The following is a 25,503-nucleotide window of genomic DNA, read 5'->3' as shown; positions in this document are numbered from 1 at the left end:
CTTTTCGTTTGGTTAATTGCTGCCCTGAAAGATTCTTGATAGATCCTGAGCATTATAATTAGAAAAGGTTCTTATTTTGTTCTTGGTAAATTTCTCCTGATGTGTGAAAAATAAAGACATTAAGGGAAGAATTAGAATTGGGACTTATTTATTATGAACTGGAAAGAAGTTTTACAGTGAACAATCTTGAAGTGTGCTCTATAAATTGGAAGTCTCATGAATAAAGATTCTGTCTGATAAGCCACAGTTGCATTTGTGGAGATAGGCCCAGAGGTCTTCCAGTCTGTCTTGGGATATCAGTGGGTGCAGGAGGTAAAAGAAGCTCTTGGAGGAAGCTTTCTAGAGGCAGATAATATCATCTAACTTTCCCTTAGACTGATATGGTTTGTTGTTGAGCAAAACAGTTCAGGGTTTCACCCACTAAACCAGGTAGCATTTCAACCCTTCTGATGAAAACAGAAGAGTGGCTTCATCAGGCAGTGGTGGAGAGCTTTTCATATTGCAAGCAATGAGCAAGGACTGGAAGACAAATGACAATAGTGAGCAGGCAGAGAGTGTTGATAATTTATCCTCTTTTATGAGCCCACTGGTTGCCAGTGCTGTGAGAACTTTTTCATGCCAGGTAGCCTACTTGTGATGATTGTTCCAGATCCTCCAAAAATTTATTCAGCCTCATTTATTCTTTCATTTTAAAAAATGGATTTTTTATCATAGTTAGATGACTTCACATAGCACACCATGACCAAGAGCAGATTTTGCGCTAGTGAAGAATTCTGGAAGGTCTTTATTAGACAGGTGCCTAAGAACTTGGGAAAAGTGGATGTTTTTTTGGTGGTTTGCTTCCTGGAAGTTAACAAAGGATTTTCTTTCATGGCATTGGGATACAGTCTTCTTGTATGAGGTAAAACTGGATACTGCATGCCAACACAGGAAGGATTATTTTTATACTCTGATTGGCTGGCAGTGCCATCTCCAGGACTGACATCACTGTCACAGCTGTATTTGTTTCATGTTCCTCTGCCCACCTTGTGTTTTAAAGCACTCCAGTCTAACAGCAGGGATGTGCATACAGGATGAAACCTGGTGGCAGTTTCTTCCCCTGCAGGATTACCTTTATGGGATGGTTCTACCCATTTCCAGCATGTCCTGGCAGGTAGGTGATTGGTATGAAGTCCCCTCATACTGGACCTGCAAACATCCCCCTGGCAGTAGCTCCACACTGCTTGGACAATTATTCCATGTGGATCTGGGAGGGGAGGCAGCATTGCTTGCCTTTAGCAAGTTAAAATCACTTTTCCTAAGGAATAGCTGATAGATAGTGCTGAAGAAATGCTGCTGCTAGTTGCATTTAGTAATCATTAAGAAAATGGAGCCTTGTCTATTTCATAAATACATTTTCCATCAAATAAAGTAAGATAAATCCCATGCCTCAGATCTGAAACCACCCACAGTCACCTTCCTTTTCCAGAGTGGGAACTGTATTCCTGACTGGCTCCAGCTGAACACTGGTTAAAGGTGTGAGACTGCAGCTCTTGTGGGGTGAACTTCCACTGGACAAAAATTACTTTTCCTGCTGAAAAATCATTTAGATGGAAAATCTTCTAATATGTGAAAGAAAAGAGAGTATATTATATTGATTCCAAATTAGAAGTTCTAACAAATTGGGGAATTTGAAGCAAAGTTTGTGAGATTACACTGCAGACAGAAAAGGCAAAACTTAACAAATTTATTTTTAAAGAGAATTTTACTTTCCCTGTTGAAGAAGAGAGATAAACTAGAAATTATTGTCTTGAAAAATCACCTTTTTAGTGCACACAAACAAAGCTTTTGTGGAAACCCACAAAGATCCCTTGGTTAATGCACATTAATCAGTGATGCATTAGCGGTAACGAAGAGCTGTGGTTGAAGGCTGATTGCCCTGGGGGTTTGTAAACTATGTCCTGGCAGACTCTAGGCTGTTCCTTCTGGATGAAGGTCTTCTGTGTTCCAGAGCCACAAAATCTGGAAACAGTTTCTGTCCCAAAGTCAGCTTGCAGAAGCGAGCTGGCGCACAAGTCGCGGCAGTTTTCTCAGAAAACGAGTGAAAACACGTTTCTTTTACAAGTGCTTTGCTCTCAAGGCATGCGGCAGTTTTGACAAGAAAGCGTTTCAGTCTGGATCTGTAACAAGGGACTGCATGGTCATGGTTATGTGGTGCCCAGAACCTCTCCGGTGAGGTTTCCATGGCCTGATTGCAGCACAAGAGCTCCCCTGGTGCTGTGCTCGTGGTTCCTGCCGGTGCTGAGGCTTGGCAAAGAGCCTTGGCTCCAGACTCTGTTTTCAAGTTACCAAGCATCCACACTCTTGTCACGACTAGTTCTTGCTAGGGCCCTTCATTCTGGAGGTAGCTCAAGATTCCCTTTAGGTTTTTCCCATGTTTTAATATTTTTTTCTTTTGTATCTATATATTTAATACTAGATGTACTTTCTCTATGAATATGCATTATTTATCTCACATATTTTCTGATGATTTCTCAAATCATATAGGGTATCAACCTTATGTCCAGATTGAATGGGGGAATGCAGAAGCAGACGAAATCCTCCATGAGTTTACCTAGTGCTAAGAGGATATGGAAAAAAAGTGAGGTCATATACATCAATCCAGTTATGTTTTCAATTACATTCAAAAGTGTAACAAATTTTGCTTTTTGTATTAAGCATTAGATAGTTGTATATGTATCTTAAGATAAATGTGGGCTTTTAACTTCTATCAGCCTTGCCATTACTAGATATAACATGTACATGGAATATATACAAACCAATTTTAAAACTCCAAGATTTAATATCCACTTACATTTGCCTGCTTAATTTGTACGTATGGCTATTGCTTTTCTAAAAGCATTCCTGGAGTATTTGTAGGAACACATAGTATTCAAAATTAGATGGAGAATTTACGTGTATCTCCATTGCCTGGAAAATCTTGGCCCTAGTGTTTTAACAAAGATTTTTACAAATCCTGTGATCCATATTGAATAAGTCTAATCTGGATAAGAAGAAGAAGAAGGGTGTACATCTATTAATATGCTGAACCATGAGAATGCAATAAGTGGAACAAAAAGGGAGTGGCTGATAATAAAGAGGGAGGGTGAGAGGTGGAGAATACTTATTATGTGAATTTGAGCTCTTATGAAAAAACTGGTTTAGCAACCAGCCTTAATAGCTTCAACAGATAATTTTGAATAAAGGCAAGCTTGTAAAGGCAGAAGCTAAAATGTTGACCATAAGTCAAGTTCTTGTAGCAGTGGCTGTATTTCTTCTAATCACGCAGTTTTTAAAGTTGCAGCGAGTGCGGAGACGGTTTCCTCCTGGACCAGTCCCTCTCCCTGTCTTTGGGACGCTGATACAGCTGAACTTTCAGTTTAATCGTGATCTCCTCATGAAGGTACTTCTTTTCAGATACTCTTAATTGTCTAAAAGTCTTTGTGATTTCTCCTTTCTCATGTTATTTGCTATGTGAAAACATCCTCTCCCAAAGCTACATTGGCAGTACTGTAACTGTTAACTGGCCACTGGGATATCACACTTGGTTTGGATCAGAACTGCTGGTTTGGTTCACGAAATAAGAAAAAGATATTGCAGTGTAAAGTAGTTTGCCAAGCTAAGAAACCTGGTATTGGAATTTCTGAATGTGTGAAAATTATTCTGCTGTTTCTGTTTCACTGAAATTTATGTGAAACTTGTTATATTTCTAAAACCCTTTGCCACTAAATTTGACAAATTCATGTGAAAATTGATATAATTTAGGATTAAATGCCTTTAGGGATGATATAATAGACTTGGAGTTAGGGAAAAAAATACTACTAAAAAATTAGTTTTGCAGCAAGGATCTGTAGCTTTCTGAACACTGGCACTCTCTAGCTCGAGCAGTAAATAGATAATTCCCTGCACTCTGTGTGTATGAGCTTGTTTGTATCGAGAGGATCAAAAACAGATGGGAAGAAAGAAGAAAGTCCAGTCTCTAGGCTAATTACTCCTCTGACAGTTCTGTGTTCTTTTGTGGTACTTTACTTGTGCAAATGATAGAAATCCTCTTGAAATAAATTAATGAATGGAAAATACCCTTTATCCCATGAATGATTGTGAACTGAGCCTTGCCTTTTATAGAGTAATAAAAGGTACATAATATTTCTTCAGGTAAGCATGTGGCTCTGAGAAGTGGGAATACCACAGGTGTTTCCAACAGTGAATGATGGAAAAGATATTCATGCTTTCTCAGTCATAATTGCAGTCTGGTGGGAAAGATGGAGAACATCACTCCACCTTAGGGCTGGTCCTGTAATCAGTGCAAAAACAGGTTCATCATCTGTTTGCAGTGTGTGTGATTTCATTTGTGCTTTCCTGGCTTCTCTCCCATCTCTAGCTGGCAAAAATCCATGGCAACATATTCACCTTATGGTTTGGATGGGCCCCAGTGGTTATACTGAATGGATTTCAAGCAGTGAAGGATGGCATGACCACACATCCTGAAGATGTTTCTGGGAGGTTGGTGTCACCTTTCTTCAGAGCAATGGCCAAAGGAAAAGGTGAGAATTTCCTGGCATAAACAGTGCACAGAAGCGTCATCTCGACAAATTGCAATATCTCCTGTAGCTTGTGACTGCCTTCAGAGGTAGCACAGAGGCAGGGTTTCTCTGTGAGGAATGACTGCCAGGTGAACTGCAAGGAACAGAGAAGCAAAATAGCTTTTGGAGAGTAGCAGGAGGAAAATACTAGCAAGAAGAAAAGGATTCATAATATCTTCTATGGAATACCCACTGGGGCAGATTCAGAGGTGATGAGATGAGATAATGGCAAGTTGTGCCACAGAGAAATGGAGGAAAAGCAGGGAACAACCCAATTCCTTGTCCTGGACAGGCTGCCTTCCACTATGACATTTTCCATGGACGAGTGACTTTGACAGTGGGGTCCTCTTCCCACTCCCTTCCTTTTGTGAATGTTTTCCTGCTGGCACACTGCACCTAGAAGTTCAGTGTGCTTCTGTTTCAACATTGCTGTAGGCTTCATACCCCCAAACACACTAGAAATTCCCAAAGCCTTTCACAAAGCCTAAATGCTGAACTTTCCTGCCCTGCAGACAGGAACTTTTTCCCTGACTGTGAACAGTCAGAACTCTTTCCCCTTTTCCCTTCATAAGAATCATTACCCTGATTTTCAGGCATAGCACAGAGTGTGACACAAGCACTGCAAAGAACATCTAGAGAAGTAGCTGAGATATCCTGAGGTATCTGATTGTCTGGGATCAAAGTTAATCCTGCAAGTCATCTCATTACCCAGCTAAGCTTGCCCATTTCAGCCCTGCTAACATGATTACAGGTCACAGCTGTTCCTCGGTGCCTTTGTGTTCACAGGCAATGCAACACTTTAATTATGTTCTGTGGCTCAGTAAATCCTTTAATGTTGTCTTTGTCTAATTAATATCAGCCCGATAAAGAGCTCTTCCTTTAATGGATGCAGGAATTATGTTGGCAACTGGTCACACCTGGAAGCAGCAGAGGAGGTTTGCTCTGAGGACTTTGCGCAACCTTGGTCTGGGGAAGAGAGGTCTGGAGCACCGAGTTCAGGAAGAAGCCCACTACCTGGTAGACTTCTTTGCAAGCATGAAAGGTATTTCTGCAATAAATATCAATACATTTTTGCCATTAGTCTGATGTCTTTAGTGTAAGAACTTCTCTGTCTTGTGCTGAAACTGAGGGCAGCTTTTGTTCCACAGGAGGATATGCAGGGTCTTACTCTCTCTATGTGGAATGGACTGAAAATGCAAAGCCTCTAGTCCCTCTTGTGTTTTCAAGGAGATTATTCTTGCTCAAAATTATTTCCAAAACTGTTAAAATTGAGAGGAAAAACTTCAGCTTATTTATTTTAGAGAACACTCTAAGTGGAAAGGGATCTCTGAAGATGGTCTAGCCTAACCCCTACTCAAAGAAGGCTCAATCTGAGCAGGTTTCTTAGGGCTGAGTTGTAAATATCTGCAGCAAAGGAGACTTCACCACCTCTCTGGGTGGCCAGTTCCGCTGTTCAGTGAGCACTATAGTAAAAACATTTCTTGTGTTTATGCAGAATTTGATGCATTTACATTTTTTCCTGTTGTCCACTTGATACCACTGAGAAAAGTCTTGTTCTATGTTCTTTATACCCTTCCACCACATATTTTTACATATTTAGGTATCTTCCCAAGTCTTCCCTTCTCCAGACTAAATAGTCCATCTCTCTCAGCCTTTCTTATGCCAGATACTTTAATTCCTTGATTGTTCTTGAGGTCCTTAGTTCAGCTTGTTCTAATACACTGATGTCTCTCATACTGGGGAGTCCAGAGCTGGACCCAGCACTTCAGCTGGGCCTTGCCAGTGCTGATCAGAGGAGAAGGATCACCTCCCTTGGCCTGCCAGCAATTCATTTCCTAATGCAGCCCAGGATGATGCTGACCTTTGCCTCAAGGGCACGTTTTTGTCTCTTTTGTGGCACTGGTGCATAAAGAGACAAAATCAGTGCTGATGAATTAAGCCTTATAATGCCATTTGCACACATTCCATAAAGCACTGACTAAAACTTTGTCTTCATTACAAGATTCTACCCTGACCAACCCAGTTAGGATCATGTGAGTTGGATTTCCCAATACTGATTATTATGCAAAGGCACAATAAATCAGGACATGCTCTGGCTGGTGTTGTATAAATTAAAATAATTAGAGCCCAATCCCATGGTTTAGGAGCTAGGAGAGATTGAGATGTGATCATGTGTGCAAGGAAAAAATCCCAAAACAGTAAGTTGCTAATCAGAATCCTGCCCTGCCTGTTGGGCAGGTGAATCAATACACACACAAATAGATCATATATTCCATAGTCACAAAATAGTTTTCTTGGGATTAGGTTTCATATAACTGCTTTAAAATTAGTTGTTATGCTGTAGGCACAGTTGGTTGAAAGGAGTTTACAACATTTTATCTTGTTGGAGGTTGTACATCTCTAGCAAGGTCAGACAAAACACAGTAGCCTTGCATGCCTCTGTGTCCTTGCTGACTAAAGCTGTCTCTCTTCTTGCTCTTCTGCCCTCAGGTTCCCTTTGTCCAGAGTGTTCTCAGTCATTCCCATGCTTAAGGCATATTTTGATTTTGCCAGAAAGCAAATTTGCGTAGAATTTTTTTCCTTTACCTCTAAATTTACTCTATATATGATGCAATATTTTCACATCTGGTATTTCTTTTGGGTGACACACATTCCTGGGCTTTTGGGATTGCAAAGTGGTCATGAGGAATCTGTTTGATACTACAGTTTTGTAAAAATAATGCTGCTTCTCTGTGAAATGCAATGTCTTCTTTAAAGTTCTGTGGGTATCTTAGAGGATTCTCACATTTCACTAAAGCAGGAGACATTGACAGTGATATTTACTTTTATGGCTGCAGGGAAACCTGTGGATCCTTCTTTTCCTCTCGTCCATTCTGTCTCAAATGTAATTTGTGCTGTCGTGTTTGGACATCGTTTCTCCAGAGAGGACGAGGCCTTTCATGAGCTGATTAAAGCTACAGAACATCTCTTCAAGTTTGGGGGCAGCTTTATTCATCATGTAAGTGAAAGATCAGTTGTATTTTTCTGAGTAAGATAGAGAGTGAGAAATGCAGAATCAAGAGCTATCAGGCAAAATTAGAACAGGTGACTGATGCCCCACACAGTTTTACTGGGCAGTAAACTCTCTCAAAGTGTGATGGTGAAGCTCCACATGTCAGCCTCAGGCATTTTGTTCATTCTCCTGTTTGGTATTGTGGTGGTTTGCCCCTAAATCTTTGCAATAAGGCACAGGTTCATGGACTGCTCCTGGGTCATGTTTGTTACTTGGTTTCTCAACCCCTGCACACCACAGGTTCCAGCGTTGGACATCATTATTCATAAATATTAAATGTCAGGTCTGAAAGGGTGACTCACATGCTGAGTTTAGACACTGTTTTATGTACAGTCAACAGAGAGAAAAATGAGTCAAATACAAAAGTGTTTTGCCTGTGGCTACTTATCTCCATTGATTATGTAAGACTTGAAGACTTCCCAGAGAAATTCTGCTCCTTCACCCTGAGTGAGGAGCAGCTCCAGGCACAGGCAGCAGAAGGCAGGAAATGCTAAGACAGCAAATATAACTGCAAGGTTGGCAATTAAACAATCTGGGAGTTAACAAACCATCTGACACTAGAGGTCTGCTTTGCACAGAAGTAATAAAAATTTACCTGGGAGTTCTGGTTCCACTGCTGAAGTTGTCCCATACACCTTATGAATAACTTTTAAATATAGAATACATAAGCAATTCCTGGAATACAGATGTCTCCCCACATCTCATGGAACAAACTGAGTTATGGTCAGGTTCCCTTTTTCTTAGCTTAGTTAACTCCTGTAAGTTGAGTGTAGTGGTGGCAGGTGACTCCTGTTATTAGGACAGAGAGAACATCCCTCCTTTTCTTCTCTGCTTCCTATCCTGGCTTTGATTTGATTGAGTGCAGTGAAAGAGATACTGTTGGGGAAATAGGAGCAGAGGTTCAAACCATTCCAGGGGGATGGCCCCCATCTCCCCACCTCCCAGATGCAATGAGTACACAGTACTATGCAAAAAAAGTGGGTATTGCTGCATCCACATCCCCATTTCTTATCTGGATCTCATGCTGTCAGGCACTGAACCGGGGACACTGTGGATTGGGCCTCTCCACAAACAGAGAAGGAGTTTTGACAGGTGCCCAGGAGGGTGGATGGATGCAGTTCCTGTCTTGAACGGACAGCTAAATTCCACTTACAGTGAGAGTAATAGTGGCTGGAGAGGGCAGACATTTGGGAGTAGGAATGTCTGTAATCTGGGCAATTTTGTGATTAGTCAGACCACAGTTGTGTCTAAGGCTCTGAACACATTTTGCAAGTAAAAAAATGCCAGAGATGGAACTAACCAAAAAGGATATGAAGTTCTAAGTGAATTTACCAAGGACTGGACTAGTACATTTCTTTTCTGTGATAAGGCAATCATTAACTGATAGTTGGATGTGTGACAATTAGAACTGATTTCCCAAGAAGACACAGTATAGTCTATCTAATTCAACCACACTCCAGTGAACACCAAATAACGTGCTTTCTGTAGTGTGATTAAGAGAGTACAAGAAGAGCTTAGCAAAATGAAGGCTGAGAAAGGATAAAAATTCTGCTGTTAAATGAACACTGGAATTATATTTAAAGCAGGAAAAGAACTATTAAGAGAATGCTATATCTTGCAGATACTAGAACATACAGATTACCCAGGCATAAATGTAGGCTGGGAATCAGAATTAACTTTCTAGCTGTCAGAATAGGTCAAAATCAGCTATCTCTTAGGCCAGATTTTCTCAAATTGTAAAACAGAAGTAAAAAATAATCTGGTTGTGTCAGCTAACACTGTGTTTCTTTCTAGAGGAGAGTTTCCAGGTAGCAGTTCCTTAGATTTTCTGGGTTTCAGATATTTGAAATTTCATGGAGGAACCTTGAGAGGTTGATTGGTAGAGAGTACTTTGGGAGCTACCCAGCCTATAAAGCAGCCACCAGGGGCCAGTCCTTGCTTTGGCAAGTATCCTGGTGAGGGGTTTCCAACTTTTGCTTCTCCCATCCTGGTATTCTCCACTGGAGGGCAGGAGCTCACTTTTAAAATGCTCACTTTTAAAAATGTGGTTCATAGCAATTGAAGAGACAAAAAAATGCATGGATGAATACCGTTCATTCTAGTTACACTAATTCTAATTTGGCTTGTGATTAAGCTGAAAGCCTGTGGAACTCTGAATCCTACCATCAAAACTAGAAATTATACCGTTTACTTTTCACAGCTTGAAAGCCCAAGTGCAGTCCTTGTCAGGAGATTTGATGGAGACCCTAATCCCAGGATAACATGAATATCACCTCTCTTTATAGCAGGCCTTCCTAGTGCATTTTCTTGTGGTAGAGACTTTGCAGGACCTGTGTGTCACTCCCACAGCTCTATGAAATCTTCCCCTGGCTGATGAGCCGGCTCCCTGGGCCTCATCAGAAGGCGTTGGCTTGTTATGATGTCCTGAGCAACTTCACACGGAGAGAGATCCGAATGCACACAGAGCGTGGGGCACCAGAGGAGGAGCTGCAGGATTTCATTGACTTCTACCTGGATCACATTGAAAAAGTAAGTTATTTCTGCCCAATCATACAGTCATAGGGGAAAAGGTCAACATGGACCATTGAATCATCACAACCAGACTGAATCATCACAATCTCTTGCCTTTCCAGACATTGTAATGTGACTCCAATAACCAGGATCTTCCTAAATCCTTTCTGATCGTTGCTATGCCACAGCACCCTGCAATCCTTTCATTAAAGGACAGGTTAATACACTGTATTTTTTTTTTTTTCATCGGCACAAATTGTAAAATGATAGAAGGTCTCCAGGAAAAAGTTGTGAATTAATAAGTGAACAACAAGAGAACTGGGAAGGCCTTTGGAAGATAGAATGGGATGCTCTGGTTACGATATTTCACAGGTAAAGGTTTGCCAAGGGAATTTGCAAGAGGACAGCTGGATTAATAGCTTAGAAGTCAACAGTGTTTCAGACAAGGTCAGCAAAGTGTCAAGCAAAGGAACTGGGACAAGCAGGGTATTTGGTCAGGCAGGCATGGTAGAGGTGGGTGGGAATCCATAGGGCTGTGAAGGGCTGTAGGAGGTGTGCACAAGATCTCTCCCTTTTCTAAACCATACCAGGATCACGTTGTACAAATCCCTTGGGTCCTGGATCCCAGCCCTGATCCCTGCCCTGTCAGTTGCCCTTTCCCTCTGTGACTCCTACCTCCACTTAAATCACTTTTCTTTTCCTCTCCTCCTCCACTCTGGCAGGATATTTTCCTCTTCCTGTTCTGCTTTGTGACAGGAAGACAGAACTTGGGGAAGTGGGCAGTGATTGTTGCTCCTGGTGGCAGTGCTGTCCTGCAGGGGCACCATGTCCCTTTCACCACTGTCATGTGCTGGTAGCAGCAGCAGAGGCAGCCACAACCTGATGGGCTGCAGCACTCACCTGCCTCTCCCTGATAATTATTTATTGATCAATTCCCACATCAGCTGCTATATTCTTATGTCTGGTGTGGATGTCAGCCTAAATGGCTTCTATCTCCTTGGATCCTCTTGTTTTAATTTATTTTTTTATACCAGCACAGTAACACACCTGGCCTTCCAAAGCATTTGACTATTTCTAATGCCTTTCATTGGTATTCTAGGATTTATGAGACTTGCACATCAGTATACCAGAAATTGTTTCAGTGAGCTCTTCTGGGACTCTGCTGGGTAGAAATCATCCAAGTTTGTTTATTAAAAAAATTGAACTGTCTGTAATAGATGAACAAGGGCAATAAAAAAAAAGATTAGATGATATTACAGAAGGAAGAAGCATCTTCCCTTTTTTTCAATTGCTCCAGTGGCAAGAGAAAGGTTCAAAACCCATGAGCAAAACCTCCCTAAATATAGACAATGAATTCCCCCAAACCATAACTGTGTTTATTTATAATTTCAGTGTATACATACACATACTCACACTCTTAATTGAAAACTGTAAAACCCCAGAGCAGTTGTACATGAGTCATTGTGCCCTTGTGTAGTAGAAACCTGAATGGCACAGGTTAAAAACTTTACTCAGCCCAGTGTTCACTGGTCACTGTGCTGCTTGGTAGAACAACTGAGTGGGGGACTGTGACCTGAGACAGGAAGAATGACACACTGGTACACATCTTTAAAAGAAGATTTACTTATGAAATATTCTACATTAACCACTGTTTGAACATTAAGCCAATAATGTTTTTTTTTCTCCTTTCTCCTCCCCTCCCCCTTCATTTGTGAAATGGTAATTTTTGTGTTGATAGCCATTTGTGGTGTCTAACATTCCTGAGTAGTCCTTCTGTATTGTCCTATAAGGAGAAGACATTGCAGCTTGGAAACAGTGACAAAATCACATTTATTCCTATTCTGGTTTTTGTAACTTTCATGTATAAGCCTCTAACTTTTCTTATCACTTGCAGTCCAAAGATGAACCCAGAACAACATTCAATGAAGACAACATGGTTTATTCTATAAATGACCTTTTCTTGGGGGGATCAGAGACATCAAGCACTACTTTGAACTGGGGCCTGCTCTACATGGTGGCAAATCCAGACATCCAAGGTGAATAGATAAGCCCATCTCCCATGCAATAGAAAAACAATTAGTAACATTTTCATGCATCAGACATTATTCCTAGATACTGATATATACCTAGTGGCACATGTAGATTTTTGTACTTGTAGGTCTGCCCTAGGCAGCACCAGTAGATCCAGGGATTAAATTAACTCTGTGATGTATTTGAGTTTATTGTACCAGAAATTATTCCAGTCAGGAGTGGAAACAGATGACTCCTCTGTTACATCTGTGTGTATTTAAGAAGTTTGGTTTTAAGTCTAGTTTTTAAATATCCACCAATCCCTTTCATTGAGCACTGAATGAAAACCAAAGGAAGAAGGATGTCTTATGCTGGATAACAAAATTTGACAGTTAGGTAGAAAAATATGTGCAACTACCCAGAGTAGAACAGGATTTTAGATGGATGAAAGAGATGAAGATGAGAAAAATTTGGTCAACTTGTTGCTGTCAGACAAGAAATTCTGCTTAATCTCATGTTATCACATGTTTTGTTATCACTCTAACTAAGGTTATGAAAGCACTGACTCACCTGTATAATTTTATTTAGCTAAATATTGCACATATTTGGGAAAGCAGAGAATGTGCAGAGTGATCCTTCCTGGGCTTCTTGAGTAATCCATTGCATCAGGGCTCTCAGAAGGAGCTGACACCAGTATGTCTGTCCTCATTTAATTAATTGGTGGCTTCTTTTTGAACCCATGCATACTTTTCCTGTGTTGACATCCAGTGACAACGTTTCACTCTCTACTGCAAGGAGAAGTTTGGCCTTTTGCCTCATCACTGAATTGGGAATAGAAATGTGTGTTTATATTATGCAGTGACTGATTACTTCAAACTACCTGCATCCTCAAGTGCTTCTGCAAGATAGTTCTTCATAGAAGGAAGTTTACTTTAAAATATTTCTAAATACATATTTTAAATTCTGTAAGGTGCCTAAATATGTTTTCAATTTAATGAAGGACTGCTGGCAGTCATAGGGCAGGCTTCATGCAAATGGGCACAGACTGATCAATGCAGAATGTCTTACTGTTGCATCAAAAGGCCTGGAAAAAGACAGGATCATTTATTAAAAATATAAGATATTTTTATTAGTTGTGTACTGCCTCTCTTGAACTTTATAAATCAAAGTTTTTATTTTTGGTAATGCCCCCAAGAGAAGCACGCAATAAGAAATTTAAAACATGCTGTTGTTGATTAAAAGGCAGATGCCAAGTAGTAGATCCATTTTTAAAAATGGTATTTGGACCTTGTTCTAGTTGGCATTGCTTCACTTTACAGATGCCCTGTGTAAGAACCATGTCCTTTTAACAGGAATTAGACTTTTAAGGCTCAGACTTACCTGGCATAAATTTCAGAGAGCTGTGAGCCTAATATTCTAAACTGGCTGCAGGTGTTTGTGGCACTTGAGGAAAAGAAAACCCAAAGATAAATCTGTTTATCTCTTGAATTTGTGGTAGTAAGGCAACACTTAGTTCTAAATTTTTGAGCAACAAATGTCTTTTACTTAATCTATGATCAAATAACTTCAGACCTAGCAGCAGAATTCTCATATGTTTAAGCTACTGGAACATCCTGCTACTTTAATTTTCTTCATAAAAGGTTATTTACTTTTCTATATTAATGGTGGTGCTGTTTTCATAGTTCTAAGTTGGAAATGTCTTTGAAAATGAAATTACTGAAAATGTTTTTCCACCTGAAACAGTGAATATTTTCCACAGAGAAAGTGCAGAAGGAGCTGGATGCTGTTCTGGGTCCCTCCAAGTTGATCTGCTACGAGGACCGGAGAGAACTGCCCTACACAAACGCTGTGGTTCACGAGATCCAACGTTTCAGCAACATTATTTCAGTTGGCATGCCCAGGGTGTGTGTGAGGAACACCACCTTGCTTGGCTTTCCCCTCAGAAAGGTACAGACACAGTTTCTCAGTTGCTTTTCCAGCAGTAGAGCAATGTGTGGATTAAAATCGGTCAGAGCCAGGGAATTTTCCTCAATAGAAGGGGGGCTGGATGCCTTTGAGTCACAGTCTGAATGTGAACAAGGAACAGAATGAATGCTTTTCTCCTTTCAGGGCACCATAGTTCTTCCAAATATTGCTTCATCTTTGTATGACCCAGAGCAGTGGGAAACACCTCGACAGTTCAACCCTGGTCACTTCTTGGATAAGGATGGAAACTTTGTGGCACAAGAAGCCTTTTTGCCATTCTCCATAGGTAAGTGAGCAACAGCACAAACATCAACAGTTTGGATTGGGACTGTAGAATGAAGATGTCTATTTAAAACATATTGGTTGTCTACTGTAATTTTTTTTGTGGAAGACAGTACTTAAATCAACATGATTATTTTCAGTAACATATGTTCTACTCAACAAATAATTACATAGAAAATCAGAGGTGTCCTGATGAACATATATATCTAACTTGCCCTATTTTTGGAAGGAAATTCTCTGCTAATGATTGTGACTATTGATTTTAGACACTCATTTCATACCAGATATATGTATGGAAAGCAATTTCAAGCAGTCCTCTTGATTCTTTATGCATTCAACACCAGAACATGACACCTCCCAGGAAAAGCAGGCTCTTATTCTTCATTTACATGATGGAATGAATTCTTTTCAAGTTGTCAGTCAAATGAAGATGAGCTTTTGAGGTAATTGAAGGGAGAAGAAGGGTTACACAGCAATCTATAACTGCAGATAAAATTCTTTGAAGGAATGAATGAAGCTTTGTGTCATTGCTTGCATTAAGTCCTACAGAAATTCTGACTCGACAAAAACACCTTTGCACTGCATGAGGATGAATACTTGCTGGTGGGGTGAGGTTTGTTTACTCACTGTCATTCCCTCTTCTCCCTGCAGGGCACAGGGTGTGTTTGGGGGAGCACTTGGCCAGGACCGAGCTCTTCATTTTCTTTGCCAGCCTGCTGCGGGCGTTCACCTTCCAGCTCCCCGAGGGAGTGACCAAGATCAACACTGAGCCCATCATGGGGGGCACCCTGCAGCCCCACCCCTACAGGGTTTGTGCCATTCCACGCTAGGCTGGACATGTGCTGCATGTCACAGACCATCTAGGAAACATCTTTCTTATTTTTCTGAATGTATCTCTTGAGACTGTATAATGCTTTTTGTATTGGATTTGAATTTCTGGTTCAAAAACCACCTTTTGTCTACAGCAGGTAATTTTATTTAGACCCTGTTACCTGCTCATGAAGGCTTTTTTTTTTTTGTGGTAAAAATTCTTTTATCCATAAGACTCATCATTCTCAGCCATAAAGACATCTTGCAGTTGATGCCTGGGCTGGCAGGTAAATATCTGTGACACTGCTGAGCAAATGACAAAATTGACTGCCAGGCTTCAAAAATTCATTCATTATCTCTGATAATGAATTCATTCATTATCCTGTTTCCAAAAGCAAATTGGTTCGAAAACATACCTGGAAAATTCTGCCTCTTGATGTCACTATCATCAAAAGCAATGTTTCAGTCAACTTTTTGTTGATGAATAAAAGATATGAAGGAAAGATTAACAACTGGTTTTATTTATAGATGACTTACAGCTCACTGAGAATTTCTAGATTTGATGCAGCAGAATATCTGTAAGCTTTAAACCTGGCAGAGAATAACTGGGTCCAGCAGTGAAAAGGTGCAGGCTGAAACTTGATGAAGAGTGAAGACACAGAGAGAAGATTTGTTTTGGGACACAAACTTTTGGCATTTTAAAAGTCTGACAAGTCAATTTTTGGAAAGTCTTTTCTAACAGGGCAACTGTTTACTCCCATGGCTCCTGCTGGGATCAGCACTGGGAGGCTGCTACACCAGGACTGCAAGGACTTCCCAAGGGGCAGTTTGGGTGAGGAGCTTGCTTTGGTTAGAGATGATGGTAAATTGAAAAATGTTCACAGAAAATGCCAAAGATACTTTTTTAACACCTCAGCTTCCTGAAGTCTCAAAGGCTTGCCATGTACACAAATACTAATCACAAGCAACTAAAGAGATTACAATTAGTGGAAAGGAAAAAATTGGTTCCTATGTTAAGTATTTATATTGTCTGGAAAAGCCTTGTAAAGTGTAAGTGAACTTGTCCTTCATTAAAGTTCATTTTCTGTGAGAGAGGACAGGACAGTTGAACAGATGATCACCTGGTAAATCAGTTATCACTCCATGTCACCCACTGTGTGATTGAGATTAGTTCCAGCAGTTCACCATGAATCACAAATTTAGATTTGTCTCATTATTTCTAATTCAATGGCTGATGGAACACAGCATCAAAATAGTAACCACTTGATATTTAGCTGTTATTAAATTAAATGGCAGGATAGCACTAGTGAAATATGGAAGATCACATCCTGACATTTTATGTGTCAGAAAAGTGAGCCCTGGTAGAAACTGATGTCAAAGCCTGTGTGGATTTGCATGTGTGCATGGGCAGATAAGGCAAAGCTGAAACCACTGTGATTTGGGGATGTTGGAGGTGTCATTGCTGCTCAGAAAAGAAGTTGGAAATATCAGTAGCATTACAAGCATTAACCTCTCTGCTTTGTGATGCTGGCACTCCTGTGGCCACGTGCTTCCCCAGCTGTCCTTCCAAAAGGGAAGCTCAGAAATGAACCTGGGATGGAATCAGGGCCAGGACAGCCCCTGTGCAGCTGGAGCACGGCCTGAAGCCATGGGGATGGCACAACTCAAACCAAGGGACATTAACACACCCATGCAGGTGTGTGAGAGGAGACACACAGGGCACTTCAGAGGGAACCTGCGCCTTGTATGGGGGCAGGTTATTGGTGCCTGTCTGTGACAGGAACTGCTCGTGGGTGGCTTCTGTTCCATTGTGCAGAAGTGTCCACGGGATAAGAGCCCAGCATGTGAGCAGCAGGAAGTCAAAAGAAGTTCACAGCACCAAGATGAGAGAGTTGGGCTTTTCAGAGCCGTTGCATTTCTGTTCCTGCCTGATCTTTTTTTAAAGTGACTCACTTTAGCTCATCTACTAACAAATCCTTGTCTTTTTGAGCTTTTGAAAGCCTTTTTAGTCTGGCTGATGCTGCCACAGAAGGCCAATGAAGCTGAGAGCAGATTTGAGAGAAGCCCAGCTCCCACTCACGAAGTGTGTGCCAACCCTTTCAGCTTTGGCTGTGTGATGTCACCTCCAATCAGACTGCTGAGCTGGAAGGGGTGTCTTGGAGACCCCACACACATAATACTTCATTCCTCTCTCTTATATCCTTCATTGCTTCTATGTTATTTCTCATGTCTTCCTCAGGCTCTGTTTTTGTCGTGGTGCTTGCACCTCCTCAAGCATGCAGGGGAAGAGCTGGCTATAAAGAAAAATCCAGAAAATATAGAGAGGCAAAGATGAAGATTTTGGGTTCATGCAGCTCTTGGAGAAGCTCAGAGCCTTGTGAATCTGTGATGCTTATTTGGTGCCCTTTTCACTGAAAGTTTATACACAAAGCAAATATAAATAGTAAAGAAAAAGTTTTGTATTTTTAGAAGTATAATGAAGAAAAAGGAAACTGGTGGTTTCTCAAAACTGCAGTATATCAGGAAGGCTCTCTGGCAGATGGGAAACTTAATGTCTTTATTGGCTTTTATTGTCAATGAAAATGGCCAATGTATTCAACACCACTGGCATTGGGGAAGATTTCTGTCTAGGCTAGGAAGGAGAAGTTGGAAAATATATAGATAAACATGATGTTTTCAAATTGTCTGAGCTCATTCATCCCAGGGCACTTAGGGGAACAGTATCAATCTCAGAGCTATTAGCAATTATCTATGGAAACCTGTGGAGGATGGGAAAAGGTCAAACATTTCCTTGTCTTCAGAAGGTAAGAGAAGTTGCAGTGCTATAAATCAGTCAGCCTGATTGCACTTCTCAGAATATCCTACAAATAATCAAATTGTAAGCACTGGAAGGAAAGCAGAGTCAGTACTCACCAAATAATGTCAAAGTTACTTAGTTCTGTTGATGACATTGCTAGAGATCTGTTTTCAGGAGAGAAGCTGTTAATGTAATTTACTGCTCTTTAATGTGACTTTGACACTATCTCACAAACTGTGTGGAAATGTGTTTGATAAAACTTCATGGAAAAGTCAGGAAATGTATATGAATAGTACCATGTCAAACTGGAAAGATACACTGAATGGGGTTCTGTCCTGCATCTAGTACTATTCAATATTTAATTGAGAACCTTGATAGTAAAAGCACCAGACCTGGGAAAGGCCCAATTTCTTGATGCCACTAGTTCCAAACTGATATCTGCAGCAAGGTAAGAAAGAGATACTCCCAAACTTGTCTAAATTCAAAGAAATGTAAATGCAGGACAGTTTTAGTTGGATTTATTACATTTGTGAAAGTGTGAAGGTGCCATAACATGGATACTTCCCCTTAGCAGTTTTAATGTCATGTAGCTGAAGAGGTGAGAAGAACCCTATTCCAGCACCTCTCATTATCCCCTCCCGCCTTTCTTCCTGGAGTTACAATTTTCTCTGGGAAATTTTTCTGGGATTTCTTTTCTAGATCATTATGGTTTCCACAGAGCAGTAAGCTGCAGCAGAAGCATACATTTTAGTTTTGCAGTGACTCAAAACACCTCTAAAAGCTATAAAATTCAAACTCGAGTTTGCTGTCCTGAACTAAAGTATTTTCTTTGGATATTCTTGAATAAAAGACTTAGTGGAAAAATTAGGAAGTTTTCATTAGGAATTTCTGAGACAGGTTATTTTAAACTGTATTAATACATTGAAATAATTGGACAAAAAATGCTAATGAATTGTATTGATTTCAAGTGATATTTCAGCTGAATTTGAGATATCTTTTACTTAGTGAAAAGCTTATGAACTCCTCCTAATATCTGCAAAGAAATCACAGCCTGTGGTATTTTTAGCCAAACACTCCAAGAAGTATTTATTTGCTGTCCTGCAGTGTGAGATTCTAATGTTAAAGGAATAACAATAACAAAATTGCAGCCCTTTCCCCAAACAGCTTATGAGATACAGCAGATGAAACTAGAGATGAGCTAATAATACAAATGTATTCCGTGGTCAGGTGATGATGTGATGGTATTCTACAAAGCTGCATTTTAAGAAGCATTACAGAGAAAATGAAAAAACAATTGGAGTATTTTATATGATATTCTTTTTGAAGCAGCTTTTTTCAGCTCTATAAAAGTGCTTATTTCAGTGGTGCAGTCATAGGAGCATTGGCTCTGCGTTGTAAATTCAGGTTGGACTGACAACTACAAGCTGTGAGTGACTCTGGTTTCTCAGGTAAGACAGGCAGCTTCCTTTAGCCTGCTTGTGGTAGTTTTGGGAGGGGACAAATGTCACCACCCACCCCTAATAAGGAGGGTGTCAGTAGTTTCAGCACCCACAGACAGCGACCAAAAATCCTAGAGAAATGCAGGCGATTACGGGACCTGCAGGAAGATACAGGGACACGGGGGTCCGGGCTTGCCACTCCCTGACACTACTGTGGTATTGACCTGTCCTGGCAGAACAGGCACAGCTCTGTGCGAGCTCCCTGTTCAGGATCTCCTTTGTGTAGGATCTCCCTGTTCAGGATCTCCCCTGTTCAGGGATCTAGTCCAGCCCTGTGTGTTGGGTCTGATGCTGCAGCTAAGGGAAGCTGTCTGTCCTGAAGCAGGACACCAAGAGCTGTCAGGAAGTGTGCTGGCTATTTCAGCATGGACCAAATGGGAATTCCACAGCACAAAATGATCCCGTGTGGATATCTCAGCAGAGCTCAGAGGCAGAGGGCAGCAGAGGCTCTCAGCTGCTGAGCAGGAGCTGCCCTTCAACACTCCTGGGCTACCAGGGGATGCTGGAATTCATCACACCTTCACTTGCCAACAGCATGGGATTGGTTGAGAATGAGATTTAAATGCTACAATGTCCTTAAATATTCCTTCAACCTTTTGGTAGAACACAGTGTCTCATGGTTTCTTGATGGCATTGATATTATTCACCATGACAGTGCTTTTCTGCTCTCTGATCAAGATCAAACGTTCATAATTTTCTCTGTACTCACAATCTCTCCCACAAAAGGGAATACAGTACAACAGGGAAGCTCCCAAACAAATTACTGGGTGCCTTGAACTAACTTTCATTTTCTCCAGGTGAGGTAGTGGCATTTGACCAGGACCAGCCATTGTAAAAACAAAGTAATTATACAGTTTGAAATGTGGAAATTGTGTCCATGAGGCTTAGAAACAGAATATTTATTTTTTTTGCTCTGCTCTCTCATTTCCTTTCTGTTAAGTACTGCCAAGAGAAAACTTAGAGATAATTAAAACAAAAAAACAAACAACCCCATACCGACATCAAACATTCCCTTCCACCCCCCAAAACAAAACAAAAAAAAACCCCAACCAAACAAAAAAACCCCAAACAAACCAGGAAATATTGAACAAAAGAGTTATGGCTATTCTCCATCAATTTTAGCCTGTTGTTGGTCTTTATCCACACTGAGCTTCTGCAGTAGGAGAGTCAATTAGGACTAAAATGGCCTTTTATCTTTATCATGTGTTTGACAGGATGCTTTACACAGAGCTGACTGAAGTGATTCTCCTTGAACAGTCCCATCCTCTGATCAAAGAAATCCCTGTACTCCATGGATGGCAACAGTACAAAATGTCTCCCTACTTTTATCTAAATATCGAATTATAGATTTGTTTAGATTTGAAAAGACCTCTTAGACTATTGAGTCCAACCATAACCAGTAAATCATGTGCCAAGTGCCAAATCTACACATCTTTTAAATACCTCCAGGCATGATGACTCCACCACTTCCCTGGGCAGCCTGTGCCAGGGCTTGGTAACCTTTTGAGTTCAGAAATTTTTCCTGATGTCCAATTTAAGACATCCCTAGCACAAGCTGAGGCCATTTGCTCCTGTCCTGCCACTTGTTACTTGGGAGAAGAGGCCAATCCCTACCTGGCTACAACCTCCTTTCAGGGGGATGTAGAGAGGGGGAAGGTCCCTCTTGTCCCTCCTTTCCTCCAGGCTGAATAATCCCAGCTCCCTCAGCTGCTCCTCATCAGACTTGTGCTCCAGATACGTCACCAGCTCCGTTTCCCTTCTCTGGACACAGTCCAGCACCTCAACATCTTTCCTGACAATTGTACAAGAAGTTCCGCAGCCTCTGAGGGCACTTCTTTTATTCTCTGTCTCCAGGTCCAGAACTGTGACCCATGTGTGTTTGCCATCTCCACTCTCTTCCATAAATCCTCACTCCAGCTGTCACACATAATCAGAGGATGTAGAGAAGCTGACAGGGAAAATATGTGAAGGTGATGGATGTTTATGAGGATACAGATTGTTTTCTGTGGTAGAAGATGGCTTTCCTGGTTTATGTGAGAAACTCAGAGGTCTCTCTCAAGAATATTAGGGCAAGGAATAAAATTTCTTGCAGCATAATATCTACAGGAGGAATAACAGTTTTGACCTCAGGTGGTATTTCTCAATTCCTTTTATCATAACACTCATGGAATATTTTTTGGGGAAAAGTACCTTTCAGGACATTGCTACTGTATTGCACAAGCAATAATACCATCATTGGAACAATAAATAAAAATTAGGTAATTTTAAAATATATTATTCTTGCTTAATTTTGGGGATGTGTCTAGGTACTGCAGTCATTTCATGTGCATTCAGTTGGGAAAATTGTGTCTAAAGGCCTGCATTGTCTTTGCCAGTACCACTGCTAATCCCTGGATACTGTAAAACAAATTAATATGCAGTCACTGCCACCCAGCTTGCCCTTTGATCCCTAAGTAATTGTCAAATGCTGGAAGCTGCTGAGTGTGCTTGCCATCTTCCTTGAAAGTCACCCTAGCAGAGTTGCCATAGGAGCTGGAAGTTATTTCCTAGAGGCAGGCACTGGATGTGAGCAGTATTGTCCGAGCGCTTTCTTCCGTAGGAGACTCGGATAAATGTGGAGGGGCATTGGTTACTTGTGTGCCTCCCTCAGGGAACTGGTCAAAAAGCAACAAAGAGCCAGCAGAGAGGCAGATGTTGAGACAGGGCAGATTAACGGGGCCTGTCAGGGCACAGTCCCAGCTTTAAGTTCAGTTCTGAAGGGAATTTCTTGCCACACACAGAGTGTAACTCTAAATCCCCTTGTTCCCTTCATATTGGCACTGCTGCAGTGCAAGTCCCCATCATTCAGCTTCCCTTGGAAGTGAGGAGAAAAAGCTTCCCTAGACAGGGAAGAAAGGCATGAATCAGACTTTTGGCCCCTGCACTTTATGCATAGCTAATTGTCACTTTGCCACTTTAATAAAACAGATTTTCTCTGCTAGCAGTTAAATGCAATTAGTGTAATACTTCAAAGGGCTGCTGCCCCTGCCACTGTGCTGGAGATTGAGGAGTGTGTCATGGAGGGTTATTAACCTTCTGTGACTGCTTGGGGTTTTCTCCTACTTAAGCTATAGAAAATCAAATACAGAAACGTTCCTTAGATCTTTCTCCAATGTATTTTTGTATGCTTATTTAGGTTGCTAAATCAACCTCTCAAATCTAAAATGTTACAGAAAAGAGCTCTGCCTGAGAAAAAGCCTGTGAGGAATGATGGTGTAATTGAAGACTGAGCTGCAGTCACAGTTTTGGCCAGAGGATGTGTTACCTGCTCTGGGTTATGAGCCATCCTGATCCTCCAAAATGGCCACGTGGCTGCTTCTATTTCAGTCTTCCCTTGGTTTCTGCCTCTTGTAGCTTTGCCACACTCTAATTAAAGACTTTTAAGACTTGAAAATGCCTGGCTGCACAGGATTACAATGGGAATGTGAGGTGGAGAGAGGTAATGGAGTTGGTACAGCTCCATTTATATGAATCTGGGATAATGTATTGCTACAAGTTGAGTGTAGTAATTAGAATACATTATTGAGTTGTGCTGGTTCTGCCTTTCATGTTTTACATTTAAATTCCTACCATGCAAATTTAGGAGTATTAATACTTGCCTGATTAGAAAGTCTGCTCCATTACACATTTTAATTATAAAAAATCCTGTGTAATTTCTTGCCTTCATATGTAGAAATACGTATCTCTTATACACCTCAAATGTATTTAATAATGATAAAGCACCCTGAGATACTTTCTGGAGTGTGAACTAAAGAAAGGAAATCATTGCTTATTCTCAGTACTGTATGAAATATATTGGAGTTCTAGGTCAGTGCTTATATCTTGATGTTTTTAACCCCAGTTTCATAGAATAGACATTGTAAGCTCCTGGATATTGACATTCTACTCCTACAAATTGTTTGATGACAATCAAAGACAAGGTGGGGATCACAATGGTATTTCAGTTTTTTCTATTATTTGTTCATTTACTGTTGTACATTACTGCAACCTTCTCAGCCTTTCCTGGTCTCCAAACCTTCTCTGGTTTGAAAAGCTGCTTCTCACTTTGCAGTCACTGGTACAAACACCTGCAACCCCTGAGAGCTGTGTTTCTCTTCTCATGCTTGTAATTGCCAAGCTCACAGTCTGCAACCAACCTGGTGAAGAACAGGCCAAGAGAGAAGCACTCACCTGCAGTGTTCCCTGCTGGGAGCATTTACCATCCTAGGTAAAGGAAGATCTAACTCAAATATGATTGGCATTTTTTGTGCTGTGAAGATGTAACTACATTGAGTCAATCTCCAAGCTGATGCTTTCAGCTGAGAATGACTCTCTATTCTGAACACAGCAGATTGACCAGGTCATTTCAGACTGCTGGGACCTGCATGGAAGTGGAGCACCATCCTCAGAGGCATCCTCTGTATTTGAGGCTATTTTGAGACCAGTATCTTTATTCTGGAGAATGCCCATTGTTCTGCTTCAGAGTTTGTTTGTCCCTGATGTGTCTGAACACACGATCTCCTACTCAGCCATGCCAAGATAAATTTTCTCCAAACCCTCTTTTACTCCTTCACTCCACAATTGACTGTGGCAGCCCTGAGTCCTTGGCCAGCTTGTAGCTAAGGAGATTTGGTGGCAAGACTTTTGTATTTCTTGGTGCAGAGCTCGAGGAGATTGTATCTAACTCTGTCTGCCCCCTTCCCTTGGGACAAACTGCTCTGTGTTGTGTGGCTTTACCTCTGACTGCACTGCAGTCTGACTGTTGCCACCTCTGTCAGTGAGCTGGCTTTCTGAATTCCCCAGTTTTCTCAGTGATTAAATTTGCAAGTTTTGTAAACAGCCTTTTTAGATTTTCTTAAATGGTTTAAAGAAATTGAAGAGTGTTTTAAGTAATGTAACTTTGATGCCATTGCTTTATCAACCGAGTTTGTAATATTTTCAAATAAAAAAACAGGTAACTTTAATCTTTTTTATCATACAGATTGTTTCTCTATTCTGTGAAATTTTAAGACTGTGGAATGACTACATAATGCTTAATTTGGATATCCTTGGGATGAAAAACATGGGCAGCCAGCTGCTGGTCTTGCTTTAACTTTGCCTTGACCAGTTCCTGACCTGTGTTCTGTATTAGTTTTCAGTATTTTCTCAGCCAATTGCTCTTTGATTGCAACTCTACTGGATTTCAAATTGGGTGTATTTTTTGTGATAAACTGTTATGACACACACTTCTGGGTGCTTAATTTCTGTCAGGCTTTGTGGGAGTCTCTCATGGAGTTTGTTTATTAAAGTTGACAAAATTGCTCTGCCATTACTGTTCTGTCATTATGGTTTTCCTTTTCTTGGCAGTCATCAGTTGTGCTGTGAGGAAACCACTGATAGAGATTGAGATGATAAATTGCTCCAGCTTGTAACATTAGCATTACACTTCACAGGTTTTTGTGATATTTTTGCTGCTGCCTCTCTGAGACATTTCTGAAAAAATAGTATTTGTGGGCTTTGAACTTCTATTTTTACCCCAAAGGCCTGTACATCCTCCCTTACTCACTAGCAGCAGTAACACAGTGCTGCTGTCCTACAAAAAGGTTCCTAATATAAAAATACTGATTTCAGCCTCTTTTTGTGAAAACAGAATCCGATTCCCTATGTCAGGCTTGAAAATATATCCTCTAACATTTTTTACTGTCTTTTTCTGTTGATTTTCTTAATTCTTTGAGGGATTTTGTTTGCATCCTCAAGCTTGTTATGCAGAAATTATGGAGATGATCCCAGTTATTTTGCACTTGCCAGCATTATGAAAAACTCATCCTTACACAGAGGTGTCATGCAGTTCCCAGTAATCTACCCAGAGAACATCAAGTTACTCTTCTCTTAGGCAAACTCTCTCTTGCAGCAATTAGAACCAGGGTTGCCAGTCCCATTTCAGTTGTCTTTCTCATTTTTATCTTGGATATTAACGTT

At 40.8% G+C, this 25,503-nt stretch overlaps 1 protein-coding gene across 1 annotated transcript; it reads left to right on the top strand.

Moving 5' to 3' along the window:
• The first annotated feature begins 3,189 nt into the window (after nucleotides 1-3,189).
• LOC117000761 (cytochrome P450 2J4-like) lies at nucleotides 3,190-15,384 on the top strand. Its single transcript, XM_033068754.1, has 9 exons — nucleotides 3,190-3,421; nucleotides 4,400-4,562; nucleotides 5,494-5,643; nucleotides 7,439-7,599; nucleotides 10,003-10,182; nucleotides 12,059-12,200; nucleotides 13,934-14,121; nucleotides 14,284-14,425; nucleotides 15,073-15,384. Exons 1-9 carry the CDS (start codon nucleotides 3,251-3,253, stop codon nucleotides 15,249-15,251), a joined length of 1,476 nt encoding a protein of 491 aa, XP_032924645.1. The 5' UTR covers nucleotides 3,190-3,250; the 3' UTR covers nucleotides 15,252-15,384.
• The last annotated feature ends 10,119 nt before the right edge of the window (nucleotides 15,385-25,503 follow it).

The sequence above is a fragment of the Catharus ustulatus genome, chromosome 10, assembly GCF_009819885.2.
Source record: "Catharus ustulatus isolate bCatUst1 chromosome 10, bCatUst1.pri.v2, whole genome shotgun sequence".
Lineage (NCBI taxonomy): Eukaryota > Metazoa > Chordata > Aves > Passeriformes > Turdidae > Catharus > Catharus ustulatus.
The sequence above is the reverse complement of the archived record's forward strand: the minus strand, read 5'-3'. Positions and strand labels throughout refer to the sequence as shown.

Bases quoted from the DNA above. Each gene is read 5' to 3' on its own strand.
- LOC117000761 (XM_033068754.1), top strand. From the start codon at position 3,251: ATGTTGACCATAAGTCAAGTTCTTGTAGCAGTGGCTGTATTTCTTCTA. The intron at 7,600-10,002 runs GTAAGTGAAAGA...TCACTCCCACAG, and splicing joins GGGGCAGCTTTATTCATCAT to CTCTATGAAATCTTCCCCTG. The intron at 10,183-12,058 runs GTAAGTTATTTC...TATCACTTGCAG, and splicing joins ACCTGGATCACATTGAAAAA to TCCAAAGATGAACCCAGAAC.